Here is a 19458-nt window from a genome sequence, read left to right on the forward strand (position 1 = left end):
GTGGGTTTATTTATTGCAGCTCACGGTTTCTCCTTATGTTTCCCTACGGATATAATTAGTACATTAGGATTTCACAGTTACATTTTATATATACGTGTGCATTCTTATGCACAAGCACTTTCTGCGTATATTTTATAAAAGTATATTTGGAAGTGCTGTAAAAAACCCAAGCCCGAGAGCGTTAGGAAATGATGACTGATTGCTTAATGGCCTCTAACTCCGCATCTTACACTCACCTCAGCCAGAGTCCTGCAGCGCAGCGGGAAGCCGTCGCAGGCAGGCAGTGGGAGCCCTGCTGTTTGGGCTGTTTCCCACACCCCTCCGTACTCCGCTGCCTTGGGGAGCTCCCAGGAGCTGCTCCGGTGTGCCTCTTGCCACTGCCACTGTATTAACCGGGCTGTAAGTTAACGCTGACAGTGCTTGGCTGCCACTGGGGTTTGCTGGGAAGCAGTCCTCGACAGGTTTAACACAATTTTATCAAGCTGAGAAGGGAGGCAGGTCAATAAGGACTTTTTGCCTCTCAAAAACGTGTACCAGGCAAGTGGGAGCTCTTTGAACAAAAGTTCTCAGAAATTGGTTCGCACAAAACATTTCTAGAGACTCGGGTGCTGAGCCCCATCCCTCCACCCGAACACGCACACGTAAGCTTGCTGGGAGAACTGGCAGGGGAGAGGATGGAGTGGCCAGAGGGAATGGGAAGAATTCACGCTGGAAAAAGGCAGAGGAAACGTTTCACACGCTTGGACTTTCTTCAGATGGCTCTTCCTTGCAAAGCCAGCTTTCCAAGCCACCACGAGCCTGAAAGCAGTCAGAGGGAACCATAAACACCTATAAAACGGATGTAACGTAATTCTTCTCTCCCTAAAACGATCCCATCTCTAAAGCAGAGGATCTCAGGGCTGCCCAGGAGTCTCAGTGAGCGCTGCACGCCCCCGGGAGCTGGGACTGCCTGCCCCTGCCCCTGCCCCAGCAATGCCCAACCGGTCACTGAAAAGGCATTTTGATGTATCATCCCGCAAAAAAGGATAGGCAACCAGGAGAAAGGCAAGGAAGTAACTTCTGGGACATGGTTTTCCTCCTTTACCACTGAAGGGGCATTTTCTTGTGAAGAGGAAGAAGCAGAAGCGATGAAAATGTACGAACAAGAGGCAGAAACCACTCCAACCCCACAAACTGATGAGCCTTGCATCAAAGTGGCCAGATAAGGATAAGGTGTTCATCACCTCTATTTTATGAATTTCATTATAAAATAATGTTACACGTTCGGGTAAAAATAATAATTCAGCAAGCTGTGCTTATAATTTCTCATAATTGATAAGGTCGACCAGTGGCAGATGATAAGTTGACTTCTCCAGCAGTTTGTCTCATGTTTTCTCTCCCTTTTTTGGAATAAAAAGTTCTCTGCCCTTCCTGAGCTTCTTTTATGTCTTGCAGTTACCCTTCAAATAAAGGACTGATTAAGTGACCTCAGAGTATGTTTTAACTTTGCAAGATTAAAAAAAATGCAGCACCCTGCATTTTAAATTGATAAGAGCTCAGTAATCTAAAAAAATAGAAAAAAAAGGTTGCTACTGCACACAGTCAATTTGAAAAAAATAACAAAGCAGATCCTAGAAAATGGATATGCACTTTTTTTTTGGTATCGTATTTCCTTTCCATCACTACTGATTATGCAAGACATCGGTCTCTCCAAACAGAAGATTCTTCATATTTATTTATCCCATTATTCCCTTCTAATGCATTCCCTGGTCATGCAATCTGCCACGGCATGGAGACACCGCGCTTAGAAATGTGTAAAGCATTGCATATTGCTTGTAAATCTCGTTCACATTCTGTCTCCAGTGAAATCCAATATGTGATTGTAATGCCACAAATCTCCTGCTCTGACACCCAGGAACGCAGCCGGCGGAGAGGGAACCCACATTAACCCGGGGCTGCCGAGCCGGCGGCGATGCCGGAGGGTGAGGGCACCGCCCGCCCGCCTTTTTTGCCCATTTCAGATGCTTTTTCATCAAGCTTTCGAACATGTGGTGGGGTTGTTCCAGAATGGAAACATATTTAAAACCCTTTAAATTTTTGGGAAAGAGGATCACTTGTTTTCCAGGAAGTCTTAGTTTGAGGAGTAATTAACGTAGAGTAGATTCAGGCTTATTATTTTTTTCAGGATAACTTCCAGCTATTTGAGGAAAAAAAAAGACTTGCCTTATAGCTATAAATAGGAAGAAGGAACAGAAAAACAAGTCCCAGGGACACAAAACCAGACGAGCTCCCCGTCTCCCCAGCCCTCGGCACACGTCACCGCAGCACGGCACTATGGGGTACACGCTCCCCGGGCAGCAGCCAGATTTTAAACCTACACAGTTGATTTTAAACCACACCAGTTAGGTACTGAACGCTCCTAATATAGGTTGGGGGCGAGTCCCAAAGACAGCCGATGCCCCCTCCCCATGTTGACTTAAAAGTGTCCACAGCTGAAATAACGACAGAGGGAATGGAGCTCCCCGAGTGGTTTCTTCTCTTAGGAGAATCCACGGGTTGCTGCGATTTCTTCCTAAATAATGATAATGATGATGATGATGATGATGATGATGATGATGATGATGATGATAATAATAATAATAATAATAATAATAATAATAATAATAATAATAATAATTCGCTTCACTTCTAGACCCTTCCCTTTCAGCCCTCTCCGCCAAGTCCAGGGAAGCCGGGAGCCTTCCCCGCGGGTTTCAGCGCCTACTGACAAAAGCAGTCCCGGCACTCATTTTCCACCAGAAAAGAAAAACACCATCACGATTTTCACAGTAACCAGCACAGCGACAAAAAGGTATTAACCAGTTCACATGAAAAAACCTTGCCTGATCCTCAGAGTCCTAGAAATCTCTCTCTGATAATGTTTACAGGATTTTAAAACAAAATGTACCCAAGCGTTTAATGAGATTATTATTATGCAAAATCTACAACAATGGCTATCACTTTGAAAATTATTTCTCCTCACTAATCAAATGTCTCTGATCTTTTTTACAATAGATTCATGAGTGATTCATATAAAAATAATAAAAACTAAATTAGTCATGGGCTCTTAAATCACTTTCTTTGGTGCTTTTAATAATTCATTTCCAGAGACAAGCTGAGAACTTATGCTTCATTAATATTATTTGTTCTTGGTTTTAGACATGCTATCACTTTAGTAATTTACATGAAGAAAAATTCAGCCTTAAGCAAATGCCAGAAAACTATTGCAAACACCGACTGATGGGGTATTAATTTATCTTTTCTTGTTTTTCTGCTCAAAGAATTCCACACAACATAAGACTTTGCTGGTGAGCCAAAAAAGTTTTTGGCTTGAACATATGGAAATGAACTTTTTAGATAGTTGTGCAATTATAATATAGATAAAAATGGATGACTTTTATATCCTGAGAAACTCAGAGACAATACGACGAGGAAAATCAATGGTAGGTCATCCTGCTGGAGCTGTTGGAGGGGAGGAATTAGCATACCAGGGATTTAGTGAAATGTTTCTATTAATTGGATCTACCGGACATTTCAGAGAAATGCAAAGACCATGACTGAACAGGCAAGTACCAATCTTGGGAGGAAATTATATTCATAAACTCCAACTTTTCCCCTACACTACAGGGGAAGATAACTGGGATTAATGGATTTTGGTCTGTAATTCAATTATCAGTTGCAACACTCAGAGCAGGTACGAGAGAGTACAACTGATTTCCAGCTCATTCGCAATTATTTTCTAATGCAGTTTTTTAAGCGTGCCAGTCTAGTTACCTTAATACTTCACAGCACATGGGCTCACTCCTTGCTTCTTGCTCATTTTTTGAATATTCACGCTGCATTCATAGTTCTGCTTTTCTGCTATAATATCCAGACCAAGTACATGCAATTCATCTATAGGAGAGCTGCATCTAATGCCTCAGGTTTCTCAAAAATGTCACCAGGTATGTGCCCTATATGCCTCTAAAAAATGCAAGCAAAACAAAACCACCCCAGAGTAACACCTTCCTCCACAAAAATGGGCTGTTTAGGAAGGTGAAGCCTTATACTCCACCAGCTATTGAGGACCAGGTGAACAACTCTATTATCTCCATGAAGGTATTTCTGCATTTGCAATAACCACCTACAAACTTCGGTCTGTGACCCAAAAATGAGCTATTCCCCTGAAGGCACAAGTGGATACAAGTTCTGTGATCTTCATTATAGCAAAGTGAGAGATTATCTATCTATCTACATATACATATTCTGAAAATACTGTATTAATTTTCCACTTAACCTCTATTTTAGAGCCTGCGAAGACCTAAGATACTATAAGCACTGTGCAATTTCTTAAACTTTGATTTCAAAGAGGAAAAACTTGGCTTTAAACATGCAACTTCCTGTAATTTACTCCCATCGCTGCATTACTGCAGCACCTAGGATGACACAGGGTTTGATCGTTTTAACGGCCCGATTTCTATTAGCAGGGTATTAAGTGGGGTTATTCACACATGATCTTTTTATTATTTAACAGTCAAACTACATTAAAACCATCAACAGGAATATATCGCCTTCATACAGCCTGTTTTAATGAGAAATCTAATCCAAGTGATGTGCACTTTAAAGGTCGGCCATTTGCTTTGGGTTTCAAATACTATACCTGGAAAAACGGACATTTAAATGAAGATCCATGAAATGCCTATCACGGCAGGTAGGCACAGATCCTGTTAGAGCCATGAGATACACAGGGAGGTGAATCTGGTGCACAGGCAGATGTGGAATATGAGCAATCAACGATTTAGGAGGTGCTCTGTGCCCCCCCCAGATTCACTTCTGCCACCTCCACACGCCCTTTGCGCCGTGGACCTGGCAGAGGCTTGGTGGGCAGAGATGCAGGCAGGCTTGGATTCAGCCAGAGTAAAGCACGCAGATTTGTATGGGGAGGAGGAAAACCTGTTTGGAGAGGAGAATCACTCCTTTTCCTCCAAGCAGGGACTTACATCTCCAAGCTCAGCCTACGTATCTCAGGTGCCTCTGGGATCACAGAATCATAGAATTGTTTAGGTTGGAAAAGACCTTGAAGATTATCAAGTCCAACCATTAACCTAACACTACCACGTCCACCACTAAGCCAATTAAGGGTAGAGTAGTAATTTTGTATTTCCTGGCTTGGTGGCTGGATTATTTTTTAATGAAAGTAAAAACTAGGGGTCCTGGGTGATGACAGCAACCCCAGCAGCAAACCCCAGACTTTCTTCACATGGTCTTAACGAAGGCAAGAATGGCTGAAGGTGAGAGCAGAGGTCCCTCCAACCGAGTTTCCTTCCCCTGGCAGGGGCAATGGCAGAAGAGACACACAGGAGCTGGGCAAGCCTTAGCAGGACACGCTCCTGCGTGCCCATCAGCTGCTGCTCAGCCGTTTCCCAAACTGGGGACTTGTTTCTTCTGATGAACAGCTTCTCCCCCCAACCCTGGACTTGTTTCATCGCAGCTTCAAATCTGCCTTTCAGCCTGCGTGACACCCCGACACCACAATACAAAACTGAATATGCATGAAGTTGATGCAGGGGGTCTTTGGGACAGGAACATTCACGACTTCTTCAAGAATTTGGCATGTGGACTTCTTACTGGACATTCCTCCATGTACTTTGTGCAAGATGAGCTGATTGATACAAGTGACGATACTCAACAAATGATATGCTGCATTTTGTTAACTCGTGGGAGCGTGCTTTTTAAGGGCAATTATTGATTTTTTCATCAAACAAGGAGACAGACAAGTCATAAAGTAGCTGCAAAGCACTCTCATTCCCCTGCCTTTAATCCCCTTCTGCATCAGCAGAAATGAAGAAACCCGTATGTCAATGATCTGTAATGAAAAGCTTACTTTTGAACTAGTGATCTAATGCAGATTTGAGTTAAAGTGTATGGATTAATAAGAAATGAATAATGAAAGACACTCATGAATTTCTGTTACCTGCATTACACTTGGTAATTCACCAAATTCTTATCTACCTGTATTCCGTAACATTTGCTTTATTACGGTAATATTCTCTTCTCTGTTGTTTGTGTATGCTTTCACCATGCTTCTAGAGGATAAACTTTTGTTTATAAATTTTGTTTATAAATGTACATCCGTTTCTCTGGAGAGAATGTCAAATCATGTGAAACAATATCCTATAAATACTGCATAAATATGTTTGACTCCATGAGGAGTTTATTATATTTTCAAATTGAGGAATGCTTTCATAATCACGTATGTGGGAAAACATACTGCTTGTCTAGGGGACAAAAGTATGTTATTTTGAAAGATGACACATTTTAACCACTTCACTATTTGTAGCCAGAAATCAATTTACAGCTATCGCAATCTTATCAGTTTCAGCTACATTATAGTTATTTTCTGCATGAGAAAAGTTGATGTGACTTTTTAAAAGTATAGCTGCAAAGGAACTTCTAATGGATAAATAATATGGGTGGGTAATTTATGGATAAATAATATTTTCATGCTAAAAGGAACCTTAAATGTTTGCAAGGAAAATAGTTTAAGTACACATACCATTACGATGGCTCTGCTGCAATAGCTATGTGACAACTCATTAACAGAGTTCTTCACAGACAGAACAAGACAAATTATTAATATGTTGCTTATGAAAGCTTCTGATGAAGAGAGCAATGAAAAGATATTAATATTTTGTTGCCAATCAAGATATCACGTAAAAATGATTTAAGTAATGCACTTAAACAACCAGGCTTTATAGTAATCTTCAACCTTTCAGTTCTGCGCAAATTGAGGATTATCTAGGTTTTTCTTGACTGTCTTTGTCACTTCTAGTATTAATCTGGAACACGGTCAACCTTCTCATAGCACATTTGTCAACAATCTGGAGAGAATAAAGCCATGAAGGACTTTTCAGCTGTGCTTCTCCTGTGCTGCTCTCACACCTTGTTGGAAAGATTCTGTTTTTTCCAGAATTGGGCTTCTATTTTCATCTGATTTCCTGAATTAGCATTTAGAAGAGAACGAGTTTAATTGAAATATAATATGAGGATTTTTCCAAGTGTGCGAATATCCTGTAGGTTTGTATGTGATTACCACTGTGCCAGGAGCAGGGAGGATTTTCTTGAAGTTAAAAAGGTACAATTAATCTCCTGTTGCACTTCCAATTAGCCAAATTGCTAACCTTATTGTGAAAAGCAGAAATGCAATTGAGTTTCTGCTTGAGGCGTACTAAAAGAAAACTGAAGTAATTTAATTAACTGACTTCAAGTACATTAAGAAGCACACTGCCTTTACTTTCCTGCTGTCAATGTCTTTAAATAGATTATTGTTTAATGTGAGTTTCTGTACCCACGAGAGGCTGAAGCTTTGAGCCGTCTGCTGCCACCCACCCCGACCCATGTTGAGCGCGCAGGGCCGCGTGTATTTCCACATTGCAAACCTCAAAGCGAACGTTGATGCTACTTCCACGCTACACGTGAGTATCAACCCCAAACACAAGTGTGTTGATGCTGCAGATGAATGTGGCTCATGCCCCACCAGTACAGGACTTTTAAAACTTGGGATTAATCTAAATAAAAAGACTGGATTCACCAGCTGAAGGACCATCTCTTCATCCCTGCTATGAACAAGTGCTTCAGACATGCAGATGCCCATCCCTGGTAGCCAGAGAGGGGACACACCTGAGCTCAAGAGTCCTACAGACTGCCCACAGCTGAAAAGGGAAAATAAAAGACAGTAATCCCCAAATTGTGTCACCTCAAGTAACCAGACCAGAATACAGATGGCAGTGATATATACAGAACATCAACAACTTTACAGTTTAATTAAAGATGAAAAAAGTGTGGAGGTGTTGATTAGGCAAAAAACCCAGTTGATGCACACTAAGTAGCAGGTGTTACATGACAAGGTGATAGAGGTCATAAACTGACACGTGAAACATGAAAATTGAGACATAAATCCTGTTTTTCCTCCTTGTAAGAATCTCAGAGTGTTCCTTTGATACAGTTTCTTGGTGATATACCAGTTCAAACAGATGAAAAAGTGATTATTTTTTTTTTTCTGTTGTATTGCATGGCACTCTCCTAGGGGTGTTGAATCATTCAGGAACCAGTCAGTTTACATGCAAGGACACAGCTCTTCCTCTTAACATTTAATAACCAATGAGAAAGAGAATTACTTACAAGTAAACCAGAAATCCACTTGGGCCAGCGCTAAATTAGGGAGGAACTGGCATTTCAGCCTGAAAATTTGTTCTTCAGAATTCCATTTAAAATAGTAGGAGTTGCAAATGAAGCCTCATAGCCACGTGCTACCTACCCTTCAAGGATGTGTTTGTACTCCAACTCCTGGGCTGTCATTTTGTGTTCAGTTTACACATAAACTTCTAATCTTTTAAGATTAATGTGATCACAACCAAAATTTCATAAAGGTAAGACAAATATCTGGAATTTTCATTATTTTTGGCCAAAAACTTCTAAGACTGCTCTTGAGCCTCCAGAGTGTGTGGAAATAAGTTTTCAGAACAGCTGAACCTCGCTTCTAACCCCAGCTCAGTCCTGAACCCAGCAACAAAACTGAGCCTAAAAACACAACGTCTCAGATCTATCCAGTGAATATAACTGCCAAAAGAAAAGGCTGTTTCTAAACTCTGATTACACAAAGCTGTTGAATTTGCTCACTACAGATTAAACTAAGCACGTTGGCAGTGTGTGTAATCTTTACCAAGTTTAATCTGTGTCAAGGAATAGATCTGTTTTGAAGAATATTTGCACAAGGCGGTACAGGCAATAAGCTGCCAGGTCAACCACCTGCATGGCTCACTACGCCACGCTCCGACTACAGCGGGGAACGCCTGACTGTGCATCGCAGCTTGGCAGGCTTCCATGTATTTTTAGCGCCAGTGACCCGAAGGTCATTATTCTAACCCTGGCGCTGATGGATGTCTATAAGAAATCTGGTCAGGTACGCCAGCTTCAGGCTGGCTGGGCAACCCGGCGTGTCCTCGTTACGGTTCCTGTATAGTCCTGTGCCAGTCCCGCAGTGGGATGTTTGCTGGCTTCATGTTGCATTTCAATGTCATGCTCCAAATGGTGACCAGAAACGCATTTTTGAAGGGTAATACTTGCTTTGATGAAAAGAAAAGAAAGTTTAGGTGGTTATAATTACTGTTTGTGCACGCAGTAATCACATACACATAGTGCACATGATTTTCTTGCTAAGGTAGAGTCAACAAATAACGTACCAAGTTGCAGTGCGTATTTCTGTCCTGTAGGCTGTAATTTTCACGTATTAATGCAGAAGAGTAAACCAAAGATTTTTCACATTTCAGCAATCCTGGATACACAACAATTTAGGGAGCTGCAGTATTGACTGTAACAACTCTGAACTGAGTGGTTATCAAATTAACAAGAGCTGAACAAAAATATAAATCAACTCTTGCTGTAGTGTAATTAAAATAAAACCTGATTTACTGTGTACTTTAATGCAAAGAGAAATGAAATACAGACCACATTTTTTTACACTACTTTCCACTCTCTCTGTAATTAAATGTTATTAAATAAATGAGTAAGTTTATACCATTATTCAGGTATTGTCTTTACTACAAACTGACTCACACATCAGACCAGCACTGTGAATTAAGAGATTCATCTTTCCTGCGAGGGTATTGCCACACCCTGCTGAATAATCCCATGTTTTAAAATGCTCATCAGAAATAGCAGTGGAGGAATGAGATATGAGAATTGGCTGAAAGGTAAGTGAAACAGGAGGAACAGAGATAAAAATGTATTATTTCATTTAGATAGAGGAGAGGTTTCATTGCCAGCCATAAACGCGTTGTTTCATGCTCTTGATGAACCTGTTTCTTCATACTGGGAAAGAGATCCCTAAGGAGTTAATGGTCTGTAGAGCTACTTCCCTTGGGTTTCCAGGGCTGCTGTCTCTGGACCACAGGCTGCGCCAACTGAATGAGCAACAAAGGATGAAGTACCAGTGCTAAGTAAATGCTGGGTTATTACAGTTCCGAGTTTTAACTTCATAATAACATATTCCAAGTACCCCTGCTCTCAGCTGCACATATGTTGTTTCGCTTTTATTCCTGAGACATATTCACATAAACCCAAAATACCACGCCAGCTTCCAGTTTTCCATAATAATAAGGTAAAACTTGTTCCCTTAAAACTAACATCTGTTAAATGAAGTCATATTCAATGCCCTAAAAAGAAAATGAGAAGAGTAATTCAGGACTTACATTGATGTCCTCCAAGTCGAGGAAGTTGAGGATGACGCCGTTGCGCTTCCAGATGATGGGGGGCCGCAGCACCCCATGGATGCTGCACGTCAGGACAGTGCTCAGGCCAACTGTGATGGTGGTAACGCTGATCTTCTTGTCCTCCGGCAGGCTCAGCTGAACCACCTCTGCAAAAGGCAACAAAACAGGAATAATACTGAATACTACAGAGGGAAGCTGTTCCCCTTCTCCCCACTCTGCCTTCCTTCTTCCTCGTTCCAGGAATAACTTTGAAGGATTCTGGCAAGGAGATGGATATCTATGTTGTAAAAAAAAAAAAACCCTAAGCAGTAAAGCCACGTAAGAGACATAGAAATTGAATCTGCAACAAACTCCCTACATCATTTTCCTGAGATGTCTAGCGGTACTTGTGGCGTTAGGGCACTAAGATGGGTCCTCTGGCAAACCTGGCTGCAATATTTAACCTACAAAGCTGTCAGCAGCAGGAGGACAAGCAAAGGCTCTCCCGCTTGAGACTGTCTGCGTTTGTTTCTCTAGAGGACTCCTGCCAAGGTCCTTTGAAAAGGCACAAGAATGAGTCAGGTTCTTTCCTTGAAGAAGCAGAATTAAAGTAAGATTGTTGTCGCTGAAATATAAACAAACCCACTTTTAAATTGCCCAAAAATAGGGAAGTCATGAAGCACGAAAACTCCTTTGCCAAATGCAGCCACCTATGGCACCCGAGATACAGATGTTCTTCTAACCAAGGAGTGAGAAGCTTTCTCATCTTTTATTTAAATTAAAAGACTAAATATCTTGACTTACATGTACCACACAAAAGAAACACCTGAGGCAGCAGGCCTTACTGAAACCACACCAACGTCCCTCTGAAACCACACCAACGTCGCATCGTTTCCTTCTGGCCAATGCTCACAAGATGCATCTGCGTATTTTGCTATGTGTGGCCACACGACAGGCAAGACATTTGATACCAGAATTACCGCGGGTGCAGATTGTCATTATTAAGCATTTCAGCAGCAGTGAGCCAGCAACAGGGCAATCAGGCCACATTGTCAAAGCTGCCGCATTCACAATTTTATCATTCCCATGATGTTTTTTTGCTTACTCTCATTCACAGGCTCTGCAATAAGAAAGCCCTGAAACTATATTGCATATAAATGCTGAAAACCAGTCTTTCAGGGTAATGGCCCGTTGAGATGAACAGGGAACGTTCACAGCATTTTGGTGTTACATATGTTCAGCCAACTCAGAACTTTGGACTGGGAAACGAAACACCCTCTGCTGGCCCCAAGGCCCCTCCTTCCTCATGTGCACTGGCATTAACTGCAGGAAAACAGGGATCAAAGAGACCGATGCTGCCTCACCCAAGGCCATGCACTTTGGGAAAAACCACTTGAAGCAGTGCTGACACTATAAAATGACATACGGGGTCAGGCTACTCCCTCCCATCAGCTGGCAAAACTCCTTGTCATCCTGACAGCTTGCTTCTCATCTCCGTCGTTACGACCCGCACAAGATCTGCATATCACAGTGTATCTGCATTGGTAAGATCTAAATGCTTTGTGCGCTTTCTTCCAGCCCTCTGAACAAGTGCTGACTTTCAGTGAGTCCAAACACTCATTTTTATCATGTCAGTTCACAGCTTAAGATGTGATTTTGCCTTAAAAGTTAACAGCTCTGGTGGGAAAATCTTGCACTCTTTTATGGGGCTCACACTATAGAAATGCATGGAATAAAAATAAAAACAACCCCAGCATCTGCTTTTGCAAGCATCGTTTTTCATCTCTTCATACCTTCTAATGGAAAAATTGCCTAAACACCTCTTGAGTAGTAGATCTGTCAAATCTGTTCACTAAAATATTCGGTCCATTTCAGTAGCCTTGGGAAGCCTGGGAGGACTCACCTCAGCCCGCTGGTCTAGCAACTGATTGTGACCACTTAGTACAAAACCTGCTTGTGCAGCCGTACCCAAACAGCTCCGCGCCCTTCCTCTTCCTGCTTCTTCCACCTAAGCAAGGGGCTAATTGAATGTGCCACAAATTGTATTCACCACTGTAGATCTGCGGCTGACTTAGGGCTGCAGAGATCAATACAGCGTTGCACGGCGTGTCTGCCAGCGGTTAGCTGTTCTCCCACTTAATATTCCTAGCGCTATTTCAGAAAGAGCATAAGCTGTTGAGAAGAAACGGTAGCTATAATTTTGATATACGGGTGATCAAAAATAGGAACGTTTGACCAACTTGCTGCTATTATTTGGGTTGCGGTGGCTCCCACAGGCATTACACGAGAAGAGGGCCTGACACAGTCAGACCATCAAGCAGTTTCTACACCTGAAGCCTTCAAACCCAAATGGGGAGATGGACGAGGGCTGGGAAGGGAAGGAGAACATCACCCACACAAGGTCACTGAGCAGGTTAGCGGCGAAGCCAGGGATAGATAACGCATCGTGAAATCACGTCGCCCTTGGCACCTGCTGGAGGAGATGAGAGACGGGGCCACCCGTGACCACGGACAGCTGCCCAAAGTGGTGGGGGTGCCCCATCCCACCACCCTCACCCGCCTGCCTGAAGCGTGTAAACAGCACACAGGGGCTAACAATGTAGTTATTTTCTGCATAAAAGAGAGATCATTTTTACGAGTAAAATATTTGGAGTGCACTTGACAGGATAAAGAACTGATAATTACAATAATTTGTAGCATGGAGTCTGGCTAATGAGGACATCTTTTCTTGAGGAGAAATGAAATAGAGGGTCATTCATTTACAGGAGAATTGGGTTTTTTTAAGCTTACCGCTGTTTTCCTTAATTCCCTCTGCTGTTTCTCACACTGCCTTGAGTTCCCTGGCTCACGCTGGGGTCCCATCAGCTCCCTCTTCAGCAACATTTTTTGAGTGTTGCAGTAGAATGTAAGGCTCCCTGCCCACCTTCCAAATGATAGCTAAAGAGGCTTTGGTTTTACATTTTAGAAGCACACTAATGAAAAACACATTAACTTTTAATTAAGAAGATACCTTGCATAGCTGCCATTCTTGGATGAACCGTATCAGGCCAAGAGATGACTTTCTATGTTAAGGCACGTAATTAGCACAGACCGCTTTAACAACACAAACACGCTCCTTTTCTGAGTATTTCTGTGGAGTAGGTTTGAGGGCATTTTATTAACATCTAAAAGCCTTTCTACTAATACAGGATTACTTTGTGTGGCTTTAGTCATTGCTTTATTGTTATCAAATAGAAAAGATTTCCCTACATAATCAGATGTATTGGGGAGGAAATAGAGATTCCCGAAGAGGATGCAAGGGCTGGGCTTTTTAAAAATCTTCTAAAAACCTCAGAATCTTGTACTTAAGTTACGGAGCTTAGACACACTTGATGCTAGTTGGATTATGTGTACAAATTATTCAAGTCACTGTAACGATTTTGTGTAGAACCTCTAGATTAAGTATTGAACACTCTTTATTTTTAAAAACCTTCAGGAGATAAAAGGATTTTTACCACTTGTATAAAACTGAACAGAACAAATGGGTAATATTCAAACTGAGCTCACTTGCAGAACCCTGGCTGGAATGGAATTTGGTCCTAAAATCAAGGAATTTTATGTTCACTTGGAAATTCTGCGGGATGATGCATGCAAAACAGCTTTCTATATTCAATAGATTCAAGCAGTATCAGTCCTGGCTGATCGTATTTATCAAGTCATGTCAAACCTGGTACTCTTCTCTGGGATTTCAGTTGAAGCAACTCTTCAGTCTACTCCAGCTGGAAATAAAAAAAAAGTTCCTGCCAACGACTCTGCCATCAGAGATGCTATCATCAGAGAATGGGATGCTGTCATTTTTGACTCAACTTTTAATAGTTCAAGTCAGGGGTAAAGCCTTTGTAACGACCACCTTTAAGAAGAAACGGGTGTAACCGTGTCTCTGTGTATCGGTGGTCCAGGAGTAATCTTTCATCAGGCACTGCACCAAGTGTAGAACAAAATCAAGGTCAGTAAAAGGCGGCCAGAACATTGCAAACTCTCTTTGGTGATAGCAGCAGCTCAGCGCCTGAGAACTGTGCAGCTCCAGGAATTAGGGCAGCGCCATCTTCAAACCTTTCTCCCCCGTTCAGAAGGCTGAGGGATCACTCCCTATGCGCCGGCGGTCGGTGCCGAAGGTTATTGAGGGGAAGGATCGCTCTCTCCCGTCTCTCACACCTTTTCTTTCTGCCATTATATTCAGTCTGAGAGAAGCTGCGAAGCACTGCAGACCTTTGGTGACCCAGGTGTAGCCATTCCGATGTTCTTATGTTAGACTTCTTGCAATACCAGGTCCCACGGCGACACATTTGAGAATGTAAAGTCTTACTAATTCCTTCTCTTGTTAAAAATGTCAAGATATTGTCGAACGTTTTCCTCGGCCCCTCCTCCACTCCAATTTTGTTTCTTAAGGTGCTAAGCTGGAGTTGCACTGCACCTTTGCAAGCTGTGCATACTAATGCGAGCAGGTATTACTTGTTGTGCTGTTTTATCACGGAAATCTTTTTCTCTGCTGTCGTTTGCAGCCTGCCAAAGGCAATCATAATTTCACAATGAAGACATGTATAATTGAGGTCATTATAGGGAGCAACCTGGAATGAGCATCTATGGAGAAAAACTCATTGATTTAGCACTGCGTGGAGATAATTTACATAGTAAATGTTGGTTGCCTGCCTGCCTTTGCTCATGCTACACTACATACAGAAACAGATTTCACACTTTATAAAGTGCTTAATATCATTAATTAGATCTTTTCCCTTAAATCTAAAGAAAATATACTTGTTAATACATTGTTGCCACCTTTAATCATTGTTACATTTGTTCATGGATATCTTGCCTTGCTAAAACAGAATATGGAACAACTGACTCTATTGCTTAGCTTCTGCTTAGGGGACAAGGCAATACCTTTTTAATCCTGTAACTTGCTCTCAGTGGGGAGACAATGAACCAAAATGTAGCTTTGTTTGAAGCAACGGGAGGATGACTTTCAAAGAAAGTCTGAAGCACAGATTCTTGCCCCCAGATGAATGCTCCTGAGCCAAGAGCCCTTTTGCTTGTGAACTGAAGCACGGGTAACGCAGCCCTCAATACGCCACGTTTCTCCAGCAATGGTTCGAGTCAGGATTAATTTAACGGGATGAAAACTTGAGCCTCCACTCAATTCCCCAAGTCCTGCAGCTGTGTTTATGCACTGCATTGCATTAGTAAAATCTGTTTATTGCCTTGTGGCCCAATATTGCGGCATGAAGGTCAATGGTGATTTTAGCATTTGTTTCAACAGATAAGAGAGTCTTCTCTAGCTGAGTACATTCTTAGGTGAGGAGCAAACTGAATCAAGAAAATCAAAACAATTAACGGATCAGAGGAAAAACCAGGGTATACCTTTTATGATTATTTTTTTCCCTAAGAATTTTGATGGTGTATTTGGCTTTGGACAGAGAGGGGAGAGCAATTTTAGACCCTCTTAAATCTGAGCCAACCGCAGCTAATGGATTTTAAAATGACCGTGTTCTATGTGACATGTATTTATAAACACACAATTGAACATGAGATTTGGCCAGCCAAAGAGTGACTCTGGTGATTCTGTTTGGGAGGCCCTGGGATGAGATGTGGTCATCTAATTAGTCCCCACAGAGAGAGATTAAAAGAAATGAAGGGCAGTTCAGAGCGGGTCTGAACCTGTAAAGCACTTTATAATATGCTTATAAATTACTTGTATTAGCATGTGATTTAGTTTCTACCTCACTTCATAGACCAAATAAATGAATTAAAAAAACCCCTTAGTACACAAATCACTCTGGGTTTGCGTGCCTTTGCAAACCTGTCACACCGGCTGTTTTTAGGACTATCTCCACAAGAAATGTTGCCACGCTGTCACATTTCGCTGGTTATTAAGGTTCAACAAGCCAGTCTTACCTCAAAGTATTTGCTGTCTTCTCACCTGTCCAGAGTCAGGTGAAAGGACTATCCATCACGCAGCCCCAGAAGAAAGCCCCGTTTTCTGAACACCAACTTAGAATTACAGGGAAGCCAGTCATGCTACTAAAAATGTTTATGTTATTAATTAACAACATTACAGCTGTTAATGAACATGATTAAAGTTGCTCACAATTAATTAACCCAGAGAATTCCTACAGCTCCTGCATCAGTTCAGAGCAGGTGATCGGGATGAGTCTTCTGGCTTTATAACCTGCGAAAAACACCACCAAGAGCTGGCTCTGCCTCTGGCCACCTTTGGTGTCACCCCCCACTGCCCAGCTGGCCTCCACGGGACATTTTAGGAGTTTGATTTCCCTCAAAAAAAGGTACCACAATACAGCATTCCTCTAAGGCTTGTATGCCTAATTAATGTGAATAATAAGATGATTTCTAAAGCTAAGAAGAAATGTTTGTATCTCATCTTTATTTTGTAACTGCAATAATTCAAGTTCTGAAGATAATTTATAAATCCTCAGGACCTTGGGCATGCTACTTCAGGAAGTATTTTATTGTAAATTCTCTACTAAATTAGCAATGCTGTTTTCTAAGTCATAAAAAGGCATAATCATATTTCTAGCAGTAAGAAAGAATTTAGCACCTCAAGCCCTCTCCTGTCATTACTCTTGAAGGCCACAGGCTATGACTCCCTGAGGTAGGTCCCAAGCTTGCACTGAAAGCTAAAACCTGCCTTCTTGTGGAATTCAGAATAACGTGTGAAATCACCAGTGATATTCAGCTCTCGCGTGGCACCAGAGGACAAGACCCTGTCTCTCATCCCTGTCAAGTCCAAAAAACTCTTCTAGTCTGTGTGACCATGACTTCTAGATTAAACGTAAGAGAAAAGCAGCTATTAAAACAATTAAATATTACAACGACTTTTACTTTTCTTCAGCAACTGAGATGTTTTGCGTGTCCATAATACACTATCACTGACATATCATAGAATGGTTTGGGTTGGAAGGGACCTTCAAAGATCATCTAGTCTGACCCTCTCCCCTGGGCAAGGATGCCTTTCACTAGAGCAGGTTGCTCAAAGTAGTTGGTTATTTAGATAATGAGAATATGGAGACTAAAACAATGCTTAACTTGAAGCAGGGGGAAAAAATCTCCTGTCAGCCTGGCCCAGTTTCTAACACTAAGAGGGATTAGGACGTCACATGCAGAGCAAGCTGCCCTTGCTCCTGTGCAACACCTGCATATTCTCCCGAACCCTCTGGAAGGGTGAAGAAATGTCCCCAGGGGAGGATGAGCGTCATTTCCAGCTGTTGGAGTTGAGAGCAACCGAGGAGGTTTCTTGCACAGCTTTGTGAGGATGGATTCCGATCTCCTGAACTTCAGAGCTCTGGAGGCTGGGATCACCTCCAAGCCGGTATCTCAATCCCGTCCGGAGCTCGCGCGGGGCCCTGGGTCACCGTGCCTGGCTTGGACGCGTCGTGGGATGGAGTGATTTGCACCCAAGGAAGGCCAATTTCTCACACTGACTATAGAGAAACTTCAGGTGAGTAACTCCAATGGAGCCACCTGCACTGGAAACGTCTACATCTGGAGAGGCAAACTCTGTTCAAACAGCTGCTTAGATATTCATCTAAATTATATACAAATTCTGTCAAAAAATTATACACATTCAAGAAAAGCAGCCCAGGTTTCCCATATGAATTTGTATCAAGAACATTCACATAGTGAATAAATTTGCTAAAAATCACTTATATTGACTTTTAACCAAGTGCAGCTTCTTTATGTACTGTATTCTAAAGATCAATTTTTCTTTTTTTTTTTTTTTAAGAAAACCCCAAGCAACACACTTTCTATCATAAAATCCCATCACTGCCCTCCTGTTACTAATCAGGAGAACGTTTAGTTTGTGCAGAAAGGGATAATTCATTCATTCTTGAAAGTACATGAATAAATATAAGTTGTTCAGTGCTTAATTATCTAATCTCCTGAGGGTGATAAGTGATGGATTCATTATGTAAATAGGCATAAGTAGTCTATTTTAGACAATAGTTTACATAAACGCATTTGCTTTTATTTTAAATTCCTATTTCCCACAGATTGAGAGCCAATGTTGATATGATTAATTTTTGATAAAATATTACCATGTTGTGTCAACAGTGTCCTGCCTAGATTGTAACAGCCACGCGTTTCCCCAGTCAATTTATTAAATTGAAAAGTAAAATTGCTAATGGTCTAATAGGCTCTCCTAATTACTTCTCATGCCAGTTAAACATTTGACTCAAAAGATCTGTCTCTTTTTCTTAAGAGTCAAAACCATACTATAGTATACTATATATATACACTATATACTATAGTATACATACTCTCTGAATAACTATGGGAGAGCAGTGGTAAAATCTCTCACTGAACCCACAGAAAAAAAGAACATTATGGTTCTTTGGGACAGATGTTACAGCTGCTCTCTGCGTTTCGCACTCTCTAGTCGAACCTATTGGAATTGACAGAAATAATGAGCATCAGTTGTTTCTCTGCCACAAAAGCAACAGTTGTCTCTTGTACAAGGTTTATTTTAGCATTTCTAGGAGTTTAAAAGTTCCTCCCAGTCCTTCAGAAATACCTTAGCTTTGAAATGGAGAACTCTTTAGCATGGGCAGGTTCTTTCAAAGCAATGAAACTTTTAAGAACAGCCACTATCTGTATTTAAACTACGGTATTTCAGAGTTTCAGAGGACCAAAAAACATATGAAACCTCTAAACTTTTTTTTTTTGTAACTTCTGTAAGTTACAGCAGCTGAACTGATTTATACCTGATTTAAGGCAGAAAAAGATAGCTTCTGGTGGAGGATGTGGCATGCCAAGTTTCTCCCCGGAGTGAATTTTTATGGCTGCTCTATAAACCCCTAGGGTTTATCATGGAAATACTGTCAGACCATTAAGTCCAGCATGACTTGTGGGAACCGCTGTAATGTGTACGTAAATTACTTTGAAAATAGAGACAAGGCAGGCCACAGGGTATTTGGGGTTCAAGAAGCATTCACATATAGTTTAAAACCACTGAGACATCAAAAATGGCTGCACTGAACTGCTCCAATCTCTCACTCTCCGTTCATTTTACTCCGGGTTCTCGGCCAGCGTTACGCAATAAATGCGATACACTGAAAAATGCATGAACCAGGAAACAAGGAGCCTAGGAAAAAGCCCCACACTGCTTCTAAACCCCGCATTAAGGGTTTCTAAAAAAAAATCCCAAGCATTTAAAATC

The 19458-nt window shown here is 41.6% G+C and overlaps 1 protein-coding gene across 2 annotated transcripts in view; it reads right to left on the reverse strand.

The window, feature by feature from the left end:
* The window catches only part of FSTL4 (follistatin like 4), a 239901-nt gene that overhangs the window by 30032 nt on the left and 190411 nt on the right, over positions 1–19458 (reverse strand). For both annotated transcript variants that reach the window (XM_075715510.1, XM_075715509.1), the window contains one exon: positions 10248–10414. In XM_075715510.1, the coding sequence (XP_075571625.1) occupies positions 10248–10414 (167 nt within the window). The remainder of the gene's footprint in view (positions 1–10247; positions 10415–19458) is intronic.

This window comes from Pelecanus crispus, chromosome 8 (assembly GCF_030463565.1).
Source record: "Pelecanus crispus isolate bPelCri1 chromosome 8, bPelCri1.pri, whole genome shotgun sequence".
Lineage (NCBI taxonomy): Eukaryota > Metazoa > Chordata > Aves > Pelecaniformes > Pelecanidae > Pelecanus > Pelecanus crispus.